General features: G+C 41.1%; 1 protein-coding gene and 1 long non-coding RNA gene across 2 annotated transcripts; one reads left to right on the plus strand and one right to left on the minus strand.

The window, feature by feature from the left end:
* NPFFR1 (neuropeptide FF receptor 1) lies at window positions 1–21405 on the plus strand. Its single transcript, XM_042456335.1, has 3 exons — window positions 1–292; window positions 14967–15066; window positions 19702–21405. The coding sequence occupies exons 1-3, from the start codon at window positions 103–105 to the stop codon at window positions 20591–20593; spliced, it is 1182 nt and encodes a 393-aa protein (XP_042312269.1). The 5' UTR covers window positions 1–102; the 3' UTR covers window positions 20594–21405.
* Window positions 17399–26784, minus strand: LOC121924845. The gene is made up of 3 exons (XR_006102738.1): window positions 26686–26784; window positions 25034–25105; window positions 17399–17706 (listed from the first exon to the last, which is right to left on the minus strand). It is a non-coding gene; the product is annotated as an uncharacterized LOC121924845 (long non-coding RNA).

The raw sequence follows: 26784 nt of genomic DNA on the forward strand, positions 1-26784 counted from the left end.
AACAGCAGCCTACTATCCTCTAAGAATGAAAGCCACAAACAAATCGTCAAGGGGAACTATACCTTCTCTTCCTACTACCAGCACTCTTCTCCTGTGGCTGCCATGTTCATCGTTGCCTACATCTTTATCTTCTTCATGTGCATGATTGGCAACATGCTAGTGTGCATCATTGTGCTAAAGAACCGGCAGATGCGAACGGTCACCAACATATTTATCCTGAATCTGGCTATCAGTGATGTCTTGGTGGGGATCTTCTGCATGCCAACGACCCTGGTGGACAACTTGATTACTGGTGAGTGAAAGAGTAGCAAGGAACAGAACATAAATGCACGAAGGCTGCACTATAACATCCCCTCAAATTTCGGCATGTGGAGATACACTATGCCAGCACCACACAAACCCATGCCAAGTCACAATATTGTGCAACACGTGCCAGTGACTGGATGCCATGAAATGTGCAGTGCACAACATTATCCTATGTTCAGCTGTGCACATGTATCTTGTGCTATGATAAATACATAGCACCCTATATGCATAGCATGACTTACACATGAATTTGGCATTAACAGGATGCCAGTCTCCAGGTGATGATAACAGTGGGCTTGTTACACTTTTTTTAAAAAATCCTCACTCTGAATTTGTGGTGATCCAGTCATACAATGTTCTGTCAATTTGGGGAATTAATGGGGGGGTTGAGGCCTGAGGAATTACTTTGTGGCTAGTCCAGGGAAAAACGAACCACAGTTTTCTTCAGATTTTCCAGAAAAATCTGGATGTGAGATAATGTGGCCAGAAGATTCATACTGATGGCAGGGAAAGAACAGTAAGTGATGAGTCCCCAGATGTGTGTGTTTGGAGCAGTGCAATTGTATTTATGTTGTATTTGTGTGCATATGCACATAACCTCATCTCTTTGCCTTTACCTTCACTCCTCCACATTCCTTGATGGACAGGTGAAAAAAAAAGGATGTTGTATGGCTAGAAATATCATATATACTTAACTATAAGTTGACATCATGTATAAGTCAAGGGCAGGTTTTGGGGCCAAAATTATGGATTTTGACATGACCCATGGACAAGTTGAGGGTAAAACTTAGTAGCATGTAATAAAGGATGTAAAGGCTGAAGTAAAGGAAAATGATGCTAAAAATCTTTAAAAGTTTTGACATACATAACTGTTTGTGCTCACCCTAAAGGTTGGATGGATGAGATAATGAGAATTTGCTCCAAATATCTGCCCTATCACTGTTAATAGTATAAATAAACCTCAGGATCACAGCAAATCTAGAAAATCCAGGGCACCTGGATTTTGCTGTATGTTTAGACAAGCCCATGTTGAAATGGTGAAGAGTTTCCAGTAAAATTATAACTGTTGGGTGAATATATGTGTACATGCTGAGCCTTCTTGGCTTTGAATCCAATGTAAGGCTCCAGTTTATATCATTTCACAAAATGAGAGGGTGTAAATGTTTTCCGGAATACCACTATCTCCTTCTAACGGCCTTTTCTCCACTTTGATGCATAGCCTGTCTTTTATTTGCTGGACCAGTTTGATGTATCTATGATAAATATTGGTTGCAGAGAGAACAATACTGTACTGTATGCATAGATTAATTTTAATGGTCTTTTTTTCCTTTTGGAAGACAATCTAAGAGCAACTTATTTGTGCAGTCACTTCAAATGTGATAGCATTTGTGGTTTATAAATTGAGTTGAGACACCTAATATCACTTATAATCTCGGACTTCGTTAATTCTCATGATTTGTATGTTTGACCTCCCCACACTCATAGCTGAAGATAGTGGAAATGTAATAATTAATAATAATTTGTTTTATTTATATACCGCTATTCCAAAGATCATAGCGGTGAACAGCAAGTAAGCTAATTAGCAAGTAAGCTAATTTGCCCCCAACAGTCTGGGTACTCATTTTAGCGACCTCGGAAGGATGCAAGCCTGAGTCGAGCTTGGGCCCTTTTGCTGGTCTTGAACTCGCAAACCTTGTGGTTTTGAGTGAATGGCTGCAGTACAGGCATTTACCCACTGCGCCACCAGGTAAGATTCACTATCTGGGATGTGAGTATTTACCATTCATTTACTACTCATTGGTGAGTTTCTGAACAAAAATAAAATAGGCCATCAAATGACCAGCAATTCTCTCCTGTTCTCTGTACTATTTTATTGTGTTTTCCTCAGTTTTGCCCATAACATCTTTGTTCTGGCCACCTCTGGCCAAAATTATCACTGCCTCTGAAGGGACAATAAGCCAGTTTCTGCAAGGTTTTTCTGGATTATAACATCTATACAAATTCTAGAAATTCCTCAAGATCATAGAGTTCACATGGATCAAAAAGCCTAATGTAACATGATTCCAGAGGAGGACCCATCTATGTTTGATTCTGTGTTCCTGCATGGCAAGGAATTGGACTGGATGGCCATTATAGTCTCTTCCAACTTTACGATTCTATGATTCTATCTGTCCATCCCTCCACAGATCAATCAACACAATACAGGCTGAAGTATAAAGCACCAGGGATCTTGAGCTTGGACTTCAGCAGTCACAAACTTTACCCTGGGTTCTAGTGTGGTAGCTTACTAGAAGTTGGAGCTAGTGGCTTGTCCCCTGCTGGGCTTACTCCATAGCATGGGAGTATTTCTTTTGAATTACAGTTGTCAGAATCCCCAGCCAGCAGGCCAGGGATTCTGAGAACTGTAACCAACCTAAGAAACTTTTCCAAACTCTGCATTAGGCACTACTTTTGTAGATGGTGAGAAGGGAGCACTGGTGAAGTGATCACATCAAGGTACAATAGGATTCTATCTAAAAAAATAAAACCCACCATCTGATTCTGGCACAGCTCCTGACAGGAATAATTAATTTTTTGAGTTAAAGTGCAAACAGTCTCCAGACTCCTCCTGTTTTCTTGATTTCTCTCTCTCTCTCTCTCTCTCCTCGACACACTGGCTTATTAAGTCACCTTCCTCTCTTCTCCATTCCAAATACTTGCCAGCTCACCTGTATTCCAAACTCCCCTTGTCTTTGATGCTTCGTCACTGTCAGAGTGTCTAGTTTTGACCTATGGTGATCCATGAGCAGGGCCACTACAAAAGGCACATATCCAAAAAATCTGCATGAAGTCCTTTGTAAATCCAGCAGAAATCAACCCTGTGTTGAGGAAAGGTAAAAAATACCTACAGGTTCCCTGGCCTGTGGATTTGAAGCCCCATTGACATGGAAGCCAACAGCTGCCACTATAGGAGAAGGAGTAATGTTGAGTTGAAAGGCTTCAAAGATTCACCTGACACTTTGGCTGAAGATGTGATGGCATGCGAGGGTGGCACACCTCTACACACACACATATACACGCACACAATCATCCAGGTTGTGGAAGGCTCCACATAGTGGTGGCAAATACAATCGCCCTCTCCCAAATACAAGCCTTCCCGGGCCTCCATGAAATTCCACTTCTGATTTGTCTTCTTCCTCTTTCTGATTGCTTAGTAGCTAAGGCACCCTGCACCTAGCCTGAGGGCATTGTACATGACATGGTACCTTCCTGAAGTCTCTGAGTATTCCTTGCCTAAGAAAACCCTATGAAATTAATCACATATGCCAACAGGTGTCTTGAGGGCACACACATGCTCAAGCGTGTCTTAGAAAAGCCGTGAGGCCAAATGCTATAGTGAAGCCTTTGACTTCAAACAGAGGTCAAATACTGCTTGAGATAAAAAATGTGTTTCCTGCTAAGTGAACACATTGAATACTTTGGTGATATTACACTCAAATATCAGATGATAGAAAGGATAAATGATGGGCATTCTAGCAGGTCCTGCTGGCAGTGCTGGGCTGAACAAGGCAGATGCTTCTGACCTCCACAATACAGCTGGCCATTAACCCTTCCTTTTTCTTTTGAAAGACAGAATGCCCAAGGCTTTCCTAATGGACACAAAAATTCTAACCGTTTTGCTTTTGCTCCTTACACTTAATCTTCCTCTCTACCTCTGCTCCCAGTATAGTTTCCCATCCATAATACTGAGCACAGGAGTAGAATAACTTGAGGCTTGCAGGATTTCTTTGCTTTTTGACTAGAATCCTAATATCCATCAAGAAATTGAGTGTACATCAATGATTCAGCCAAGTAGACATATACCAACAGTTGAGAAACAGACTGCCCTCAGTATCTGCTCAGCCCAGGAATTTGGGTTCAGCACCAGAACCAACCTCACAAATCTTTCCACACAAAAATCTAACCCTGGTTGTCCCTCAAGGGTTCTTTTTTCAGCACTCAAATTTAGGGAGGAAAAATACTTTTCTGTTATTGCAGTTATATGGCAACATGGAGCCAGAAATTGGTCTCAGAAACTTGCGGGTCCCTGAGACATCACCCAGAGATGTACCAGCTTGAGCTACCTTCATTTTATCCTTGACTTAGTCTATGATTCATAAGATGAAACCTGACACTATGTGTGTGTAGGTGCATTCAAGTAGCAATCCTTATGGATATCATACAGTTTTCTTAGGTAAGGACTACTCCAAGGTGGTTTTGCCAGTTCCTTCCTCTGAAGTATAGCCAACGGCATCTGATACTATCACACCTCAAATAATCTAGCCTACATCCTCAGTCTTGAGGCTGAAGCCTTACGTCATAATCAGATCCTATGGCTTTAGTATTGAGCCAGGATGATTTGTGGACTTTCCTGTTTCCAAGCCATCCCAAGTTCTTTAATGCTCAGTCATATGACAAGTTCTTAAGGACTCAAGATGTCACCTGTTAATGATATTTTAGTGATCTGTTATTAATAGTATTACCCAACTCTAGTTTTGTTTTTTGTTTTTGCTCATAAACCATACAGCTATGTTTGTTTTTGTATTATCCAGTGTAATTGTAATTGTTCCAGCTGCCATCCAACAATTCTGGATAATATCCAATGCTCGGCAGCATCTTAATTATAAATTTGGACTGATTAGTGTCTCTTGCGATAACAGGGAATGTCCAGCATTGATTTAGTGACAGAAGACAGAAATGAAATTGCACATTCTACAAGTATTAACATCCTTATTGCATACACAGAGGAGGTGCGGAAAAGGAGAAGAGTGTGGGAAATGTCTACTTATTTGATCTGTAGGAACAGTTTTTCAAGGTTAGGATTCAGACATTGCACAAGACAACAAAAATAGTATTTTGTGTTGAGCTTCTGTGGATAGACTTCCCCTCTCTTCTTTCACAAATAAGAACATTCATTTCCACAGAGAGTAGCAGACTGTGAACCAATGTCTTGAGCATTTTGTGTCATGGAAGTACAATCTCCAGACAGTATGATTGATGAAAAACATTTGTCAGTGTGCAAACCCATAACGTAATTGTTTCCTGCATGCTGAGTCACCTCTTTCCCTTCAGATCTCTTGTTCATTGTCAAATCTGGAAATTGAGTTCCCTTCACTTCTTCACATCAGGTAGTGGCTAGATAGATGGGGGCTTGGCGAGATGTCAGGTAAAGCTAAAAGCTGTCATTTTGTTACAGCAAAAACCTAAGGAGTCTTGCAGCATCTGACAAATAAACAAATTTATTATAGCATAAGTTATTATGTAGTAAAGTCCAACAGAGGCATGATGAATTGACTTTGATACAGATATATATGCTAATATTATGAACAGTAAAATCAAAGGGATGTGAAATGAACATGCAAGTAATGATGACTATCAATGTCAATTAAGTTTTTAATAGTGGCCATTTTAAAAAAAATGGATATTCTGGCATTGGTAAATTAATCAACACATCCTGTGACAAGAAACCTTTATCTCTATTTAAGTCACAAGCCATAAAACTGGATCTCTTAATGAAATGTAGTTCAGCTGCTTTGCACTGGAGCTCATCTTTGAAGTTCCTTTGTTCAGGAATAGCCATTCTGAGGCCATTGACACAGTGAACCCCCCTCCCGTATTGTGGTTTTTAATATTGCCATTTGCGATTTAAGATTTGTGTCCATTTATTATTTTGTGAGGGGCCTAAATACCCTAAAGGTACTAAATCCTGTCTGATCATGGATGCTAAGTAGGATCAGCCTGATTAGTACCTGGATGGGAAACTGCCAACAAATGCCAGATGATGTAGGCTATATTTCAAAGGAAAGAACTGGCAGAACCACTTTGAGTATTGCCTAAGAAGACCCTGTGGATTCATAGGGTCACCACAAGTGGACAGGTGACTTGAAGGCACATACATATTCAGAGAGACTCATATGTTTGTCCAATGAAAAAGGGTGATGCTGTGACATGATAACTTATGTGCAAGTGCATGAACTTCCAGTGCCATGAATGACTCCATTAGGTCATGTAACCATACTGTCAAAGGAAATATGGAGACAGAGTTGACAACTGAATCTACTTTAGCATTGGGCCCCTGTGTCTATAGCTATATTGTGTAGTTCCTTGTTGCTGGTGAATAGCTGTTCTATCACCATGGGCAACTCCTCTAATGTTTGGACTAAAAAGCAGGGTGGATTCTGTGTCTCACTGACACCAACTGCCTATGTCTGTAAACCAATCTGTTCTAAAAAAAATTAACAGCTGCAAATGCAAACAATGCAATGTTGTAAACAACTAAGGAATTATTGCTATTTAACAATTTCTACATGATTTCTAACTTCAACTTGCTGACTTCTGCATAGGAGTGTGGCAGCAGTGTATCCCTTCTGCCTTGGTTCTGCCATGAACTCAGAAGGCTGCCTATGAATAGGCTATCAGACTAACCTGCCCACTGCTTCCTTGCCTCTCACAATGCAGAAATATCAGAAGGCCATCTTCTGTCCAGACTCTTCAGATAGTGTAAAGCAGGGGAGGGCAACCTTTGGACAGGAGTAATAACATCACTTTATTATTCCTTTGCCATTGCACCTGGGGCTGCTGAGAAATTATGTCCAAGAAGGTGCAAGGTTGGCCTATAAGTGAAATGCTCTGCACAGGCCTTTGGTTGTAGAACAGCTATTCTCCAACAACAAGAAATCACACAACATATTTCTTAAACAGTACTGTGCATAATATTGCTTACACCTTGGCTCATGGAAATGGCAGGGGAAGATAGCAGTTGACAAGTGATTGGCCTCCCCACCCCCCTTTTATCCCTTTAACCCAGCGGGGAAGTGAAAATGTGATAAGAAAAAGTTAAAATGCAAAACAACTACTTTCTGAGAACTGCAGATAAGATATGTAAATGCATGGGAAGTTTTACCTAAGCATCAAACACCTTTGCCGTCATTAGAGAACTGGTCTTAATCAAAGCATGCCAATTATTCTTTTGATGGGGGCAATACATTGACCGCTTGTATAATCTGATGATAAAACCATCTCATGGTAAATAACTCCTTAAATTCGATTAGGCAAGCCTTCGCTACCCCTAACCATAAGACTTATCAGTTTGAAGCGCTGAGGAACTTCTGGTGAAATTTTCAATTATAATATAGGAGTAGATTCTTGCTGTTTTTATTAGTCGTATTATTATTTGTTGTGTTCCTTCGAGTTGTTTCTGACTAATGGCAACCCTAAGGCAAACCTATCATGGGTTTTTCTTGGCAGGTTCCTTCGGAGGGGGCTTGCCATTGCCATCTCTGAGGCTGAGAAAGTATGACTTACTCAAGGTCATCCAGTGGGTTTACATGGTCTCCAGAGTCATAGTCCAATGCTGAAACTACTACACCATGCTGGCTCACATTTGTTTTAGTTACATCTTGCCTTTCCTTCCAGGAGGGCAAAGTAGAATTCCTGACTTTCCTCTGCTACGTCTTATCCTCACAACATCCTTGTGAGGTAGTTTAGGCTGCGAGAGGGTGTGACTAGCCTGGTTTTATCCACTGAATTTCATGGCCAAATAGGGACTGGGAAGCTGCTTCAAGTCCCAGGACCTTATCACATGTGGGGGGGGGGGTTTGCAGCTGAGATCCGCAGTCACTCCTGTTCTAGTAATGCAAAGTGTGATGTTTTTTCACACCAGATCCAGAGTCACTCCTGTCTAGCAATGCGAACTGAGGTTAAAACGTGATGTTTTGCCATACCTGGCTGCCTTTTTGTTGTCCTTCCGAAGTGAGGGGCAAGCGAAGTCAGTTCTATTCCAAGCAAGTCACGTGATGCGGACTCAAGCAAAGGGGAGTGAGAGCACATTGTATTACCACACCAGATTTGAATTGTCACCCTGCGGAGAAAAGGGGATGGGGGCGGGGCTCCCTCCTCCTCCCTCATTTCCCACGGGTGACAGGGCCCCCTGGAAGGAAAGGACTGGGAGGGCTGCCTCCTCCTCTTCCCTCCCTTCCTGGGGATGATGGGCATCATCCCCAGGAAGGGACTGGGGGGCTGCCTCCTCCTCCTCCTCCCTTCCCATGGGTGCCAGGCACCCACGGGAAGGAAGGGACAGGGGCTGCCTCCTCCTCCTCCTCCCGGGGTGCTTGCGGTGGAGCACCAGAGCAGTAGCAAAGCTACATTCCAGACCAGACCAATCTGCAGTGCAACTGAAGGCAGCCTGGAAGCGAATTCTCTGAAGTCACTTTTTCCCCGTTTTTACCAAAATCAGGGGTGACTTCAGAAACACTGCTGAAGCACTTCGCAAGGGGCTCCCATAGAAATCAATGGCGTCTGATAACACAGTCATTTTACGACCTGAAACCGCATAGTTGGAAGTGCACTCACTTCGGAAGTGACCCTGAACTGACCCAGAAAACCACCCAAAAGCTCTGTGTGATATACTCCCCAGTCCTGCTTTCTGAGCAGTGCACCACACTGGCTTTCACAGAGGAAGCCCCAAGCCATGCAGTCCTTTTAAAGCAAAGATAGTGTACGTGAAAGGTAGTGTCAAAACCTGTATTAATCTTCAATCTGTAGTTCTGTTTTATTAATGAAGGGAATTAGAGATGTCATGAAATGTAGCTAGGAATGAGTCTGACAGCTCAGTACAAAAAGACTAAAATGGTTTTGGAGAATGGATGTTATTTTTACACCTGGCTGGCCACCTCTTGCTCTGATTTCTTCCCCTGCATTGGGTAACCCTTGGCATTGCACTGGTGTAAGTAATTTGCACATAAAACCAGGTCAGAGTTCTGCCTGATCATTATGCAAAGCAGGCAGGCACACTGCAGCTTAGTCAAGGGGCACTTTGTGTTTGTCTGCATTTAAGACAGCGGTACTCAACCAGTTTTATGGTTGGGAGTCACAACAACATGAGAAACTGTATTAAAGGGCCATGGCATTAGGAAGGTTGAGAACCACTGATGTAAGATCTGAAAACCCTAATTTGTAAAAAGCATATTTATGTTTCTGAACTCGTGTTAGCACTTTAGAGCAACAGCATGGAATCCTTGTGTGCAGAGAACAATATCACACTACAAGTAATGCAGTCTGACCCTGCTTTAACTGTCCGGGCTCCATCCTATCTAATCCTGGGGTTCGTAGTTCATTGTGTCACGAGAGCTCTTTGACAGAGAAAGCTAAATATCTCACATAACTATTAATCCCAGAATTCCATGGCACTGAGCCATGGCAGTTAAAGCAGTGTCAAACTGCATTAATTCTGCAGCATAAATGCAGCCACTGATACAGCACTATTATTCCACTTTAACTGCTATGGCATCTTCCTGTGGAATTCTGGGATTTTCAGTTTAGAGAGAGGCATTTAAAATTTTCAGCCAAAGACCTCTTAGGCTTCACTAAACTACAAACACCAGAATTCCACAGGAGACAGCCATAGCACTTAAAGTGGAAGAATAGCGCTATAACAGTGTAGTTTGATATAGCTGATATTTGCCCCCTGCAAGAGATTAGCCAGATTTTCTTCTTCTGGTTTTCAGCTGCTATTTTGCTCTGGATAACATTCAGATTTTGGGTAAGGAATAAAAGATTTTTGAAGAAGGCAAGATTCAGATATTTCTTCTTCCATGAGGTCTGATTTCAGTTGCAAAACAAAACAAGAGTTTCACATTTGATGTTACTGTATTATTTTTCTTTAATTTCCAGCAGTATAAGTAGCAGTGCTGTTAGGAAGCCTACTGGGTGATCTTAGGCAACTCACACATAGGAGCTTATCGCATGAACTTTAAAAGTGTTTCAAGCCTCCTGGGATGGAGCCGGGATGCGGGATGAAGGCGTGGATTATTGCATGCTAAATTGCCACCTGCCATCAGCCCAGGTCCAAGCCAGCACTTTTTTAGAAGTCAGAAGCTTCCCGCATCCATCCTGTATCCCAGTTCCCGCCCGGGAGGCTTGAAACACTTTTAATGTTCATGCAATATGCTCTTCTCTTAGCCTCATAGGAAGACAATGGCAAACTACCTCTGAATAAATGTTGCCAGCAAAACCCTAGGATAGGATTGGATTGCCATAGGTCAGAGTCAGCTTGAAGGCATCAAACAACAATTGTCAATATTAGATGGTCCAACATATATTTATGGTTAACTGATTTTAAATAATCTGAAACAATAAAAAAAGTCCCATTGTTTAAACAAGTCATAGTAGCTCTGTATGACTAACGACTAATTTTAACAAATGGGACTTGTCTCTCTATAGCCAAGAACCACTGTGGAATAATGGTTTGAGATCAGGATTTGAGTGCCAACTGAGCCATGCAAACCCACTGGCTGACCTTGGGCAAGTAATACTCTTTCAGCCTCAGTAGATGGCAATGGCACAACTACTCTGAACAAATCTTGCCAAGAAACCCCCATGATAGCATCACCTTAGGATCACCAAAAATCAGAAATGACTTGAAAGCAAACAGCAAGAAGTGTCTGCATTCAAAGGGTGACCAGACACCCTCCTTTTCCAGGACATGTTTTACATTTCAACCTTCTGTCCAGGAGGAATTTCAAAATGTCCTCCATTTTGAGCATGACTAAGAAGCATAAATTTACTTTTATATTAGTGTTTCCAGCTTTTATTTGCTGATGCCCTATATTTCTCGTGAATGTCCTACATTTTTGGTGCCTTGTCCTCCTTTGCGGTTATGACATTCAAAAGTTACCTCAGTTCTGGATTTCACCAGGTGTCTGAACTTGATTTCTCCCTAGGCTTGTGATTTTTTTATGGGTTCTCAATCGAAGAAAAGCTAAGCAACCTTTCTCCTTCTTCTGCTTGTTGTTATGTTTGTTTAATTACTGATATTTATGAATTACATACATTAAAATTTCTAAGTGATATACAAACAATTTTGATTAAAGCCATAATAAAATCCAATGTGAAACATAAAAGTGGCAGTGATATGACACCAGTGGGAGGCAGGTGACTATAACCACACTTTTGGGAAAGCTTGTTAGAACAAGTAAACCTTCAAAAGGTGGTAAAAATCCTGAAGGTTTGGAACCTTTTTTTTAAAGTTAAGGGTTGTTTTTTTTTTAGAAAGCGGGTATTGTACTCTTAAGACTCCATTTCAAACCATCATGGATGGGGCTTCCAATATCTTAGGTACAACCTGATGGTATGTTTCCTTTGTAGATTGCCACTTACGGTTTTGATGTCCTAATATGATGTTCATCTGATGACGCCTTCACATCTCTTGCCTTCTGGGAAATGTTTCCATTTTAATTTCTCTGCAGACGAATCTTTGGCGCACCATGGAACTTTAAAACATTGCTAAATTTGCTATTTTTTAAAGATCTTGTGGCATTCATGTGTGTTTGCTGCAACAAGTTAACACAATTACCCCCTTTGGAAATGGGTAGTTCAATTAAGCATATATTGAAAACCACTTGCTTACCTATTATTTCCAATGAAATGCTTGTCAGATCCCTTCATTTTGTTTTGTTTTAATGGGATGATATATCTTTGTTCTTAGAGGCTCTGCTGAGTTGTGAAAGTGGAGCTTTGGGGTTATTAGAGCCTTCGCAACCACAGCAAAAACAGATTCATGCCTGAGTCTTTCAACTCGGTAGATCTGAAACCTGTCATTTGGGGAGAGAAACTGGTGACATATTCTGTGAATTCTTCTTTCCCTGTTTCTCCCTCAGTGAATGATGGATTGGAGGTTAGCTCTAACTATGCCTTTCTTCTCCCTTCTGAGTGACAGTTGTTATTTGGAAAGGCAGCTTTTGCCACTTCAAGCATTGAAGCTGAGAAACAATTAGGTATGCATCAATAACTATGGGCTTTATCACACCAGGGTCGTCTCCTGCTAATATAGCACTGTTTCTAAAAATGCTATACAATCTGGATTGTTTTCTTTTCTTTCACACCTTTCCAGGATTGCAACCTTGGTTTGCCGGTACTCTAAAAGCTTATCACACACATGACATGGGAATGCCACCCAGTACCTTCTTCAAAACATTATTTTCACCCCTTTTCTTAGTTTTGCACATATGCGCACATGTGTGTGTGCACATGTGTGTACATGCGCACACACAGATGCCCCCCAGAATATAAATGAAAACAGTCTTACGTTTAAAAATACTTTTTCCTTACCCATGTGTGTATATATGTGTGTGTGTGTGTGTGTGTGTGTGTCCTGATTCAGGTTAGATTAGACTACAGTAGCTGGTGGCTTTCATCTACCAGAGATTAATCAAGTCTGAAACTCTAAGCAGCAAGGACAGGCAGAACAGGGTTAATGAAATAAATGCTTTTTTTTAAAACTGTAAAACCTTTTCCCCCTTTCCACTTATATTTTCAGGCATGTATGAGAGAGAGAGAGAGAGAGAGAGAGATTTTATAACTGGACTACTCTGCTGGAAAAAGAGGCAGGGAAGTGGAAATGAACAAAAATGTGCATTCTTGGCTTTGCTTACAAGTCCTAATTTGGGACGGAGGTAATTTGAGAATGGACTTTTTTCCTATAATTTTTTTTATTTAAATAAATCTCAGTGCCTAAATGAAAGGAAATTTTAAATTTCCATCCTTCTCCTTCTCACCTGATCACTAGGGCTTCTACACCACACCTACTGACCACCCACCGACCACTCAAAATCAGCATTAAAGTGGACTTGAACTATTACACTGGAAATCATAGCAAAGCAATAACTGGAATGGAGATCATTAACAAATTTTTGTGTTAATAAAAGGAAACACTTTCCAAATGGTCTCCCACTGGGAAAACAACAGAAGAGGAATGACATCAAATGATAAACCCCAACTGAAGAAGCTATTATCCTGATGTAATTGCAATTTACCTGCCTAGTGTGAGAAAGTCCATTGTAGACTCCACTGTGACCCACACCCTGTAAGTCGAAAGACAACTCCAGCAGGAAAGAAGAAACACTGAAAGTAAACAGAGTTTGGCTACCAGTCCTGAAAAACGCTAAGATCAAGACTCAGCACATGCAAATGAACATCACCCAGGGTCAGGGGGTTTCCCAGAAGACAATATATCATTAACTAAATAGACACACATATCCTTCCCGCATAGCCTCCTACCCTGAGGCCTTGCCATTCACCAACAAACCAACACACAGATTAACATGAAAATCACTTCCTCTCAACCAAGGGTCACACAGTGTGTGTGTATATATACACACCCCACACACCTCCATGCCACCATTCTCTGAAGATGGCAGCCACAGATGCAGGCAAAACATCAGGAAAAAATTCGTCTACAACACGGCCTTACAGCCTGAAAAACCCACAAAAAAACTATCAATGGAGAGAGTCTTTATTGGCTTTTCTAATAGAGCAGTGAAACAAAATAGAGATATTTATTTGCTACTCAACAGATGTACACTGAAAGTCAACAGTAGAAACAGATGGTGCACATACTTAAAAAAGGGTGGTGTGCATAGTAAAACCTACATTCAAACAGAGCACTTTACTATGCTGGATTAGTTAATTCTGCAACCTATCTGTTGTTGTTGTGTGCCTTCAAGTCATTTTTTGATTTATGGTGACTAGACAAACCTATAGGGTTTTCTTAACAGAATTTGTTGGGTTCAAACCCTGGTCTCCCAGTGTCCTAGTTCAACACTCAAACCACTGCACCTCACTGGCTTTCAGCCTATCTATATTTTGGAATTTAAAGACATTTGTGCTATCTTTTATCTTTTAAAAAATAGTTTGCATAAATTATTTCACTTCCACTAGCTGTAAAACATTTCTATGCAAGCAACCACAATTTTGTGCAGCCCGGTGCTAATCTTATGCAGCAGTCCACTTTGCTTCTGAGATTTCACTGGTTATTACACATTTTTACAAACCTAAGGGCTATGAACCTTTAAAAAAATCTACAAAGCTAGCATTCTCAACAACCAATGTAGCCATCCTTCTGAGTATTTAGCAACTAAACTCTCCCAGCATAAAAGACAAAACAGATTCTAGCAAACAGTTAATGCTTCTGAGCAAAAAATGTGTTCTTTCTTTCCTCCTGCAGGAAATGTTTAACCTGAAAAATTTCCAGCAGAAGTATCTAAAGGGCATTGTAATGTTTTGGAATTCAGCTAGTCCAGTGCCAAACACAAACCTGATCAATTTAGAAATGGATGGGGATGTGATCTCATGGTGGATGGAGACATCTAGAGGCAATTGGAAACATTATGCTTACTAGGTTTGAAGGAATTTTGAACATGAATGATTATCAGTGAAGGGACATACAGTATGTAAAGGCAGATAAGGATTGGCTTGGGCTGATTAAGTCGGTAAATCCAAACTACTTCCTGTAGTTAAAAAACAGCTGTTAAGTTTCCTTTGTTCTCTATTCCAAAATCTGAAATACTCCAAAAATCAAAACTTTTTTTCATAGGTGGCTGAAATAACGATACCTTTGCTTTCTGATGGTTCAATGTACACAAATTTTGTTTCGTGTACAAAATTATTTAAATTGTGTATAAATTTACTTTCAGGCTGTGTGTGTAAGGTGTATAATTGTTGGATGCATGCATCATTTAAACAGTAAACCTCCAAAGTGACATGAAGCAGCTTTATTTTGGCCTGTCTCTTCGGGTCCTGAGTCCAATAAATTATTCTCTGTTGCTAACTAGGATGTAAATATGTTGCTTTACATATCACTTTAGGCTGGCCATTTGACATTGTCATGTGCAAGATGAGTGGGCTGGTCCAAGGGATGTCTGTCTCAGCTTCTGTCTTCACCCTGGTGGCCATCGCAGTAGAAAGGTAAGTCCGCATCTCAGTTCAGCTTTATTTTCCTTGATTTGCAGCCAGGAAATTAAGTTTTGAAGCCATAGGCATTTTTATCTAAGGACCCAATGGAGTTGCCTCATCTCAGAAGTTGATGGGATTACAATCAACTGTCCATAGATGGCAAGAGTGATGGATTGAGTCCAAATTCCCATTCAGCCATAAAACTTATCTGGACAGTAATTCTCAGTATTGTTATGAGTTACTGTACTAGCAGGACTGTTGTGAAGATATAATGGGAAGAAGAGCCATGTATGTCATTTTGAGATCATTGGAGGAAAGGTAGTGCGATATAGATGTGACAGACAGATACATTCCCAAGTAGTTTGCTAAAACAAAAAGAATGCTTGGAGTGGGGCAACCAGGAGATTTGTTTAAGAAAGGACCCAGATGAGTCCTCGTCCTGAAAATAAATTACACCCAAACCCTTAATAAATGTATGAAATATCACTACTACACTACCATCATTTTGCATCTGACTCTTTTTGACAGATCTCAAGGTCCTGTCTCATTATGATCAGCTGTCCACTTGTTAATCTCTTCAGGGCAGTCGTTATCTAAGAAGGTCTGTTTGATGGTTAAACAGGAAAGGGCTTTCCTCCTATGTAGCTCTCAGACTGTGGGATGCAATCTATTCTCACTGTCACTCCTTTTAGGAAGTGTATGAAGACACATCTCTTCAATCTGGCCTTTTGAACTGTTTGGATGACTGAGCTGATTTTTAATGGTTTTGTTGTTTAATTTGTTTTGAGTGATATTTGTTAGCTGCATTTTACTATTTTTCAGTGGAAAGGTGGAGTAAAGTCTATTAAATTAATGAAGTGAGAGAGAGAGAGATCCACCAATTCTCACCAAGTCTAAAAATCTCTTGTGCAGAGCTTTGAAAAGTTACCTTTTTATATTACAACATTAAAAACACCCTGATTAGTGGCATGCTGATTGGGGTATTTGGATGTGTTAGTCTAAAAAAGTAACCTTTTAAAGCTACTCAACAGAGTAGCTGGTTTAGCTGTAGCTCAATGTTGTCATCTCCAGCTGTAAGTAGATGGAGACTGATCTTGGAAAGAAGTTTCCCCAGCCTTGCTTTATTGTTGTTGATGTGTGCCTTCAAGCTGTTTCTGAGTTCAGTATGTTATATTACTATTAATAAACATATTTTTAAAAAAGGAAAAGCAGCATTAGTCTCATCAAAATTGGAGGAAGGAACATCAATAATGTAAGATATGCACATGACACCATACTACTAGCAGACCATATCAGATTTTGAAAGATTATGGAAGAGACAGAAAGCTCAAAGGCAGGTTTATAGCTGAACATCAAGAAAACAAAAATTATGACCCTGGATGATCTACATATGTTTTAAAGTATACAACGAAGAGATCAAAATAGTTCAAGACTTCCCATACTTGGGCCCAGCTATCAATCAGAGTGGAGACTGCAGTCAAGAAATCAGAAGAAGTCTTGGACTTGTAAGGCCAGCTATGAGGAAACTAGACAAAACCCTGAAATGTAAAGATATATCCCATTCCCCACCACCACTCCCCTCTCCTTTTCTGTCGTGTCTTCTTAGATTGTAAGCCTGAGGGCAGGGAACTGTCTAACTAAAAGATTGTAATTACAGCGCTGTGTAAATTTACAGCACTTTATAAATAAAAGTTAATAATAATAATAATAATAATAATAATAATAATATGCTAATGTTAGGATTGTCCATGCCATCATATTTCTGATTTCTATGTATGGGTGTGAGAGCTGGACAGTGAAAAAAGCTGATATGAAGAAAATAAACTCATTTGAGATGCAGTGCTAGAGAAGCGTTCTGTGAATACTGGTGGACTGCTAAAAAGACCAATAAAAGAGTCCCAGAGCAAATCAGGCTTGGAGTCTTCCTAGAAGCAAAAATGACTAAAATGAGGTTGTCATATTTTGGCCATATCATATGAAGAACGAACTTACTTAAAAAGACAATAATACTTGTAAAAGATGAGGACAACAGGAAAAGGGGAAGACTGTATACCAGATGGATAGATTCAGCCATGAACCTGCAAGAACTGAGCAAAGCAGTTGAGGGTGACTTGGAGGTCTCTCATTCTTTGGGGCCGCCATGGGTCAAAGTCAACTTGAAGGCAGTTAACAACAACAAAGAATAGACTCATAAAATCACTGAAAACTGTTAAGTCAACATTTATGAAAGTGCCCTTGGTTCAACAGGTTTACTATGATTAAGGTTAAGAATAAAATGAGGTTTAGATTCATCTATATTGAAAACATGTTCTCCACCATTAAGAAATGGTTCTCTAGTCTGATGGTCTGGAATATCACAATTTCCAACTCTTGTGGGTAAATGAACAACAACTCCATATTCTCTGTAGATAAAAGTGAAAAATTTGCTGTTTAAAACAAAAAAGTGGAGGAGGGACTTACATTATATTTGTTTTGCTGGTGATAACAGGTGCAGCGCTAGCAGCATATTCTGCTCCCCGTGGTTTTGTCATATCATGCCAGTTTCTAGACAACTGTGCCATTTCCAGCTTGGCTTTCTATCTGTAGTCTGGATTGTGGTGTGTTTTTAAAAACCTGTCCCAATTGCCTGGAGTCCAGTCTGATCCAATATGCCTGAATGTGAAGAAGAATGGAAAGAATGAGACTTCAAATTGAACTGATGGGCAGGATATTAAATTTTAATAAAGATCTATCCAGGGTGGCTGTAGGATATTAGAATAGCCCAACATTTCTCAGCAGCTAAAATTACACAGTGAAAACACACTTGGACGAATCTCCAGAAACGCATTCTTTTTTTTTAAGGGAGTGTTTACCAATAGACTACAAAGGAAATAAATGTTTAAAATTACTGGCAAAGGCCCACTTCAGCCACCGTATGCCAATGAATACAAAATGACCATTCATATGTCTTGGCTTACATTACTCGCTGAAAAAAATCTTCTTCATCAGCTATGGAAAATTTCAGAATGGTATTTTTTCTTTTAAAAGGGAAGCATTTAAAGTATATTTTATTAACACATCACTTAAAAAACAACAACAACACTATTACCTTCTATGTAAGCTGTCTCTGAGAATGTATGGCATAATACATTTAAAAATAATAATATTGCAATCCTTCCTGGATACTTTGGTAGAAAGACAGGCTATAATAAAAATGGCTGGAATCCTCTCTGCACTACATTGGTACATAATCACAACAGATACGTAGCTGTGTAGTGAATCGCTGCCCAATCTCCCCATCCCTATTTACCGTTCAGCAGCCTCTTTGATTGCGGAGATCGGTTCCCCTATTGTTCAGGAAGCGGATGACTAATGCACCCTTCCCCTTGTGTAAGCGATCTCTATTGCAATAGACAGAAACAGGGTCACTGTCACAATCCTATCTTGCTGGAGAGATCATTTGCAAAAAGGTGGAAAAGTTAGTCACCTGCTTCCTGAGTGACAAGGGAACAGACCCTTGCCAATCGCAGCAGCTGCTGGCTGGTAAATGGGGATTGGGGGATTTTTCACAATCTCTGAGTATCTCCTAAACCACGTAATACATAGGGATTGTGAATATAAAGCAATCACAAATGCGTAACTCTCAGTTGCACACTCATGATTACCTAATAGGATTCTGACCAATAACAGTAGTAACAGCAACATCAACTCAAGGGAATATTTTGTGCTGTCATCGCAACAATCTTGTACATTATGTTGGGCTGGGAAAAAATGATTGACCACCCAGACTGATCATCTGATAAAGTTCATGACTGATAAGTGAATGTGAGCTCAGGTTACCTCAGTTCAATTCTGTTTCCAGGCTTAGTTTCACAATGTAGTTATTTTTGCTAATGTAAACAGCTTGCACAAATAGTTCTTCATAATGGCTTTTGTCCCATGATTATCCTTTTTTTAAGAGAAGCTAGACAGTTAAGATTTTTGGTACATTATTAACACATAATGGCCAAGATCCTATACAGCAGGGCACAAAGTAAAACTTCCACAGATGGAACTAAATTATGTCTTTCTTCCCTACCATCCACCCAAATATGCCACTTGGCCAATTTAGTCCCCTCTGCTGCCATTCAATGATGGGAGGAGAACAGGGAGAATTGGAGACGCATCCCTGTAAGCAAGATGCTGAATGATTACATTATCTACTGACATCCACTGGGTTCGTTTAGGGATCTCAGCAGATGATGCCATAATTCTGTGCCTGGTGACATGAACATAGCAGACACTTCTCCAATCCCACCCCCTGCTCCCCTTCAGCCAGTGAATGGCTGCTGAGGAGGCATGCAACAGCTAGAGTGAGTCAGGGAGGCTTTAGTCACTGCAGAGGAAGGAAGAGAATACCAATATCTACCATGAGAAGGGGGAGAGAGAGAGAGAGAGAGAGAGAGAGAGAGAGAGAGATGCAAGCATATGTTGGACATGTGTGGATATGTTACTACCAGGATGCCAGCCAGTTTAATGGGGGGGGGGCTGTCAAGGGCACCTGCAGAATGTTACCTATAAAAATCCTTTCAGTACATACTCTTGTAATACGTAACAGACCATAACCTAAATGCTTGTTTCATATGCCTGTTCCAGTACTGAATATCTTGTCTTTCCTTTCTCTTCTAGGTTCCGTTGTATTGTGTACCCATTCAGGCAGAAGCTAACCCTAAGGAAAGCCCTGATCACCATTGTTATCATCTGGGTCTTAGCTTTGATCATTATGTGCCCCTCAGCAGTCACCTTGACCGTCACCAGGGATGACTACCACTTCATGGTAGATGCCTACAACCATTCCTACCCACTCTACTCCTGCTGGGAGGCCTGGCCAGACCAGGAGATGCGTAAGATCTACACCACCATTCTTTTCTCCCACATTTACCTTGCTCCTCTTACTTCGATTGTTATTATGTATGCTCGTGTTGCCTTCAAACTGTTTAAATCATCTGCACCCATACGAGGCTCCCAGTCAGAGGACAACGAGGGGAGAAGGGTCTCCAAGAGGAAAATTAAAGTGATCAACATGTTGATAATTGTAGCATTGTTCTTCACTCTCTCGTGGTTGCCTCTATGGACTTTAATGCTCTTGACAGACTATGGGAACCTAACTGAGCATCAACTGAACCTCATTACAGTTTATTTTTTCCCCTTTGCCCACTGGCTGGCTTTCTTTAACAGCAGCATTAACCCAATCATCTATGGGTACTTCAATGAGAACTTCAGGAGAGGTTTCCAAGAGGCCTTCAAAGTCCAGCTCTGCTCCATGGAGAAGAGAGACAAGGACACCTATTCTGAAAGGAACAACAGCGGGTTCCTTTTTGGGGCACGTAATCGGATTTTTGTGGAAGTTCAAGGCAGTGACTCAGCACAGCCCTCTGAATCTGGCCAAAGCAGCCTTTTGAAGGCAGGATTATTCCCATCAAGGAATGGACGGGCAGCTCACCATGGGTTCGTGGTTGAGGATTTTGACAGTAAAGGTTGTTCTCCCAATACTGTCAGTGTCCCAGCTTGGGATATCTAAGGATATTTCAGACTCCACAGGCTGGTGCTGACTTTGCTAGATATCATTGTGTCACACAGCAGCACACATGTGAACCAAACACATGTCAAGGTGGCTTCTCAAAACCAAACTCTTTACCCTGTAATCTGTGCAGGGACATGGGATTTTCATATCCCACATGGAAGGATTTTCGCTTCTTCTAGTCAGAGGTTTAGATACTTCAGTGTGGCTTGGATGAGTTTTGAGAAAGTGATTTTATTTAAAAATGTGTATCCCTCATCAAACCTCAATAAATGGGGCGGAGGAGGCCTCAGGCTATATTTTGTGGCTCTAGGACTGATTTCCTTGTGTTAGAAGGAAATAGGACAGAACCCTCCTTTGGAAGAAGGCTTCTTAGCAGGAGCACAATTGACTATGACTGGTCAACAATTTCATTTATTGGACACTATTGGTGTGCTACCTCAGTAAAGAAACAACAAAGTAAGACTGAGAAATAAGAGGACGAAAAGCATTCATTCTGAGAACAAGAGCACCAAATGTTTGTAGTGTCTCCACAAAGAGAGACACAAAAAATGATGAATCATTTATTCTGCATCAACCTAATACTCCCTTTATCTTTTGTGACACTATGTCAGAGCACTATGAGATGGTTACAGAGAGCTTGGTAAAGTTATGTTTTTGGACTACAGCTGCCAGAGTCATCTAGCCAGCATGGTCAGTGGCTATACCAAACTCTAGACAAGTCATAGGAGGACTGAGGAAAAAGAATCACACTGGTGTTTCTGTGGTCACAAGAGGTCACTTCATCTAAAGGGCTAAACTGGGTTGTCACTTGTCACTCCAGTTCTCTTCAGTCTGTACAGATGTAATTTATCTGCTAATCCTGGCTAGGAGATTGAAAGCTTGCTCTTTCTCCATCCTAATTCCTTTATCCGCCTTTGTCTTATTTGCCTGACAGTGCACGCCTTTTTCGGATACAAAGCAAATGTTCCACAATTGTGCCTCATACTAGTCCAGGAATGGGCAACATGTGGCTCTCCAGATGTTGCTGTGACTCCCATCATCCCTCCTCATGGGCTATGCTAGCTGGTGGGAATTGGGGTCTTTATGGATCCCACATAACAGTATTAGCCAGAGTTATACAGTGTTTGTTTTTTAAACCAACAACAATGTGGAAGAAGAGTCATGAATCCACACACAGAAAAGGAGAAGGAGGAAGGGAGAGGGGATGCACAAGCCTAAGGCATGTTGCTGAGCACTGTAGGTACATAATCAGGGAAAGTAATGACTCCATCTCAGGCATAACTCTGTTATTTCCCCAAATTATAAGGATATAAGCTTATTTCTTTCACCAGGAGCCATGCTTAGATGATGGTAGCACATTGTCCTTTCACACTACATAGCCATACCACTATCATTCTTCTTTTAAATACCATGGCAGCATACCAAGAAATTCTGGAATTGGCAGTTTGGTGATGCAACCATGGCAGTTAAAGGGGCTAGAACTGTGTACTGTGAAAGGACCCTAGGATTGTTGCCACACTGCAGAAGTAATGCAGTATGACACCACTTTAAATGCCATGACCCCATGCTATGCAGTCTTGGGACTTGCCGTTTGTTGTGGCACCAGAGCTCTCAGGCAGAGAAGGCTAAATATCTCACAAAACTACAAATCCCAGAATTCCATAGCACTGAGCCATGGCAGCTAGAGCCATGTCAAACTGCATTAATTCTTCAGTGTAGATGCAGCCTGCTGTTTAAGGCTGTAAAACTTTACATACATCCTGCAAGAACGTTCAGTTCAGAGTTGGGAACATAAGGCTTTCAGAATTAATTCATTAATGCTGCTAGTTAGGAATTAGGAATTAATCAGTTGATGTTAACACTGGGAGGACAATGTGTAGCTTTGATCATTTGTTTTTTTATTATACTGACCAGTTTTTAAAAAAGCTATATAGGATGTACAGTAAATGGCTTTGGATTGACCTGTTGCCCTCTAGTGGTAATTTCTATTGGTTTCTTCAAAAGTAATACAGTAGAGTATTTCCATTGTTTTAAATTGTCTTTTTCAGCCTGGCAGTTTCCAGATCTGCTGTAGTACAAATCCCACAGTCTGATAGCAATGGTGGTGAGAACTATAGCCCAAATGTATTAGGACTGCTAGGTTGGGGAAGGTAGGCCTAAAGCATGGAGTCTAACAAGTGATCGATAACATCACTGACCTGCATATCGTTTCTTCTCTCCACCTGCTCCAACATATATGGTGTTCACTCAAATGCCCTGAATTGTTGGTTTGGGTTGGAAAAGATGAATTAGGAATGATGTGTTTATTCTAGCTGGAGGATATGGATCTGACATAAAACTGAAGTATACCAACAAGTAGCTACAACGTTCATTTTGGTGAATTCTTAATCAGAATCTTAATCAGAAATACTGTATTGTGATACCTGATCATATACTTCTGAGCATATGAACAACATGCTTCTGCACTGCTAAATAATTGTATCCTCTGACTCCCTATTCAGTTAGAATTAAGAAAAATGGTATGGAAAGATCAGTGATAGAGCAGATGTTTAACAGATGTGATAGAAAGAACATAAACTCATTTGCAATGTGGAACTGGGGAAGACTGGTGAGGACACCATGGATGGCCAAAAAGACAAACAAATGGGTCCTAGAATAGATTAATCCTGAACTCTTCTTGGAAGCAAAGATGACAAAACTGAGACTGTCATACTTTGGCCACATCATGAGAAGGCATGACTCATTAGAAAAGACTATAATGCTAGGAAAGGTGGAGGGAAGCAGAAAGAAAGGAAGACCACATGCCAGATGGGTAGACTTAACCAGGGAGGCCACAGGCCAGAGCCTGCAGGATCTGAGCAGAGCAGTTGAGGATAGGGAGGAGTTGAGATGTCTCGTTCACAGGGTCATTATGAGTCTACGGGGATTATCATATGGAGGTTTACTATGGGTTAAACACCAGCAAAACGCTCCTGAAGCACAAAGATGTGATAGTCAGTTGTGCTACCAATTCGTCACTGAAGCATTCCCTCACCTCTCCCATCCTCAAAGCATTCACGAAGCAGTCATCTCTTCATAATGGAAGTTCCCTCTTCAGGAGCATTTTCCCGGCGTTTAACCCACGGTAAATCTCCTGTGTGATAATCCCCTACGTTGATTTGAGGGCAGTTAACAATAGCAACAAGCAGCCTGGGATGGGAAACAACTTTGCTTATTTTTCTTAATTGTAAGAATTATCTGTTTCCCTCTACCCTCTGTTTATAATGTTTAACAATCAGATAGAGATCCATAGGACAACATCATTCTGTATTTTTACCCTTGAACTTTGAAGTTTACTTAGGATTCTTCGGTAAGGTATTTTGTCAAAAGCTTTTTCAAAGTCCAGGTATATATTCCCTATTAGATCACTCCAACTTATGCACGCAAAGGATTCTGGGGAATCTTTGGCCTTCCAGATGTTTTGGTCTACAACTCCCTCAGCCCTGCTCAGCAGAGCCAATGGTAAGGGATTATGAGAGCTGTGGAAGACATCTGGAAGACCAACATTTCCCCTTCCCTGTTCTAGAAGGCAGGATGAATTCTCCTTGGGGAAACCATGCTCTCTCCTCAAAGTCAAATTGTGTCTCTTTAGAACAACTGAAAATGGCAGCTATATGTTTGTGACCAGGGTTACTGCACTTATATTATGTGTTATTTTACATTTATTTTATAATGACTTTCTCCTTGCCCTTCAAACATGTTGCTAGGATGGGTATCTCTTCTTTCATTTTTACACCTGCAAAGGGTATAACATACTCCTCTCATTTCAGGAAGGTGTGCAGTTCTGCAGTATGAGGATGCCAACTAATGTCAGTAGGAGCTACCCTGCTCCTGTGCCTTTAACAGCAGCTTAATCTGCAGAAGACTGCAGCATCACTGCTTGCAGCTCAAGCTCATCTAAAGACACAGGTGCAGAGAGTAAAACAAAACAAAACAAATCCAACCCTGACAACTCTATTCAAACCTCATGCTTCATATCAACAGTTAGTTCTGAATCTGAAAGAATAAAACAACCAGTGAAATTAAGTGTGCATTCAAATCAGGATGTGTCCTTGAAATTCAAAGGCAAAAGCAAGTGGAGAATTCATCTGCCTAATGAAAATGTTTACTGCCTGTATTGGTCCTTTGTCTTCTACTGCACTCACTGTTAAGTAAAGATTTTGCCTTTGTATTGTAAATGTGATGTTGCTATTACCCAGTTCTTGACTGTGTACCAGAAATAAAGGATACTCTCTGTCGCCATCCTGTTTTAAATCACAAGGGTGTAAGCAATGGGTGCTGCAGATTTGCGCAGCACTCAGGACTGCCAACTCTGCAACATGCCCTTGCACTTGTCCTGTTGATCTGTAGTAACGAGCAAGGGGAAATGTTTATCTCCATGCCATTAAAAACCTTTACTTTAAGGGTGGGAAATCTCTGGCCCATCAGAGGTCTTGGACTTCATATCACAGAGGTCATAGCCAGGATAGTCTGGAATTATAACAGTTATAGTTATAAAACAGCTAGGGAAGCAATGGTTCCCTATCTAATAATGCTTTACCTGTTGATAGGTACATATTAGACCTGAGCACAAATACACCTTGAAAGTCAAGATGGTTAAACTTAGGCTGCCATACTTTGACCACATCATGAGAAGGCACAGATCACTGGAAAAGACAATAATGCTACGAAAGGTGGAAGGAAGTAGAAAGATGACTAGGTGGATGGACTATATTAAGGAGGCCAGGGGTATGAATACAGTCACCCCTCACGGGCTTGAGATGTGTGGTTTTGATTATTTGCGGAGGGGCGACCTCCGTTAAAGTTAATGGCGTGCGTGCCCGGCTGCGCATGAGAGCAAACAGCCATTCAAGCCTATGGGGCTTTAATATCCTCCGAATTTGTGGGGTGCTGGTGTCCAGAACAGATCCTCCATGAATTCAGAGGCTGCACTGTATACAGAAAGAAAGCAGAACAGTGGAGGACAGGAATTCTTAGAGATATCTCATCCACAGGGTTGCCGTGGGTTGAGATCGACTCAAGGGTAGTTAACAACAACAAACAAATATACTACAACATCTCATTACTTAGCAACTTATATAGAAAGGCATGCTGCCTATGCTACTGGATATACAGCCCTCCTGATTAGCGGTCATTAATGGCCATATCTTCTTCTAAGGCCATCCAAGGGGCTCGATAGACTGCCTCTAAGAGACGGCTCTGCACCGCTCCTGGAAGTGCTGTGTTGTGGATGCGGCAACCATACTCCAAGCCCCCGACCCAGTGCAAAAAGAAGCTGCAGCTCCTTTTTGCGTCACAGCAACAGCACCCTTTTTGCTGCCACTATAGCTCTTCCATGTCTCTTTGGCACAGCATGACTACATGCTGTGCCAAAGACACAGTGTGACACCACTCCCATGCGGTTTGGCACATGGCATGATAGCGGCATGATGGGGGCAGGTGGCATGTGGTCGCTACACCCCTGCTCTGCCCTCATGCCAGTCTGTTTAGGGCCTCAGTTGGCAAAAATAACAGTCCCGTGGCAGAGAATTCCACATTTTAACTCTTCTCTGCATAATGAAGTGAGCCAGCGTGGTACAGTGGTTTGAGCCTTGGACTACAACTCTGGAGATCAGGATTCGATTCCCTGCTCAACCATGGAAATACATTGGATGACCTTGGGCAAGCTGTTCTAATTTAAACAATGTTATTTCCTTATAAAATGTTAAGATATGAATATACCTAAATGAATGAAAATATGCACGCTAAATAAAATATTTTAATTCATACACTTTATCAAGTAGAGGAAGTGCTATGTCTGCATGTAGGTGTCAAGGGGTGTTGCAAGGGAGGAAAGTTTGAATACCGCTGCCTTAGCAAATGCTGGAAGATTATTACAATGGCAACTGTGGGTTTCATTTCCTAAGTGGAGCATGAGCTGTACAGATGGTTGGCTGCCCATTTCTGCATGCTTTCGTTTTTTAACACAGCATTGGGTAAACAGGGTAGCAACATGCAGGAGAACCAAGCAAAAATTCCTAAAAATCTCCCAAACCTAACACCATACAGACCTGCTGGACTATACAATTCTCATTCTTGTGCCGGCTGAAGTTGATGGAAGTTGTAGTTTAACACATCAGCATGGTTCCAGACTGGGGGAAACTGTGAGC

The sequence above is a fragment of the Sceloporus undulatus genome, chromosome 3 (genome assembly GCF_019175285.1).
Source record: "Sceloporus undulatus isolate JIND9_A2432 ecotype Alabama chromosome 3, SceUnd_v1.1, whole genome shotgun sequence".
NCBI classification, from domain to species: domain Eukaryota; kingdom Metazoa; phylum Chordata; class Lepidosauria; order Squamata; family Phrynosomatidae; genus Sceloporus; species Sceloporus undulatus.

Excerpts from the sequence above, each read along its gene's own strand:
- NPFFR1 (XM_042456335.1), top strand. The coding sequence starts at position 103 with ATGTTCATCGTTGCCTACATCTTTATCTTCTTCATGTGCATGATTGGC. Across the intron at positions 293-14,966 it reads GGTGGACAACTTGATTACTG|GCTGGCCATTTGACATTGTC; the intron begins GTGAGTGAAAGA and ends ATATCACTTTAG. Across the intron at positions 15,067-19,701 it reads GTGGCCATCGCAGTAGAAAG|GTTCCGTTGTATTGTGTACC; the intron begins GTAAGTCCGCAT and ends TTTCTCTTCTAG.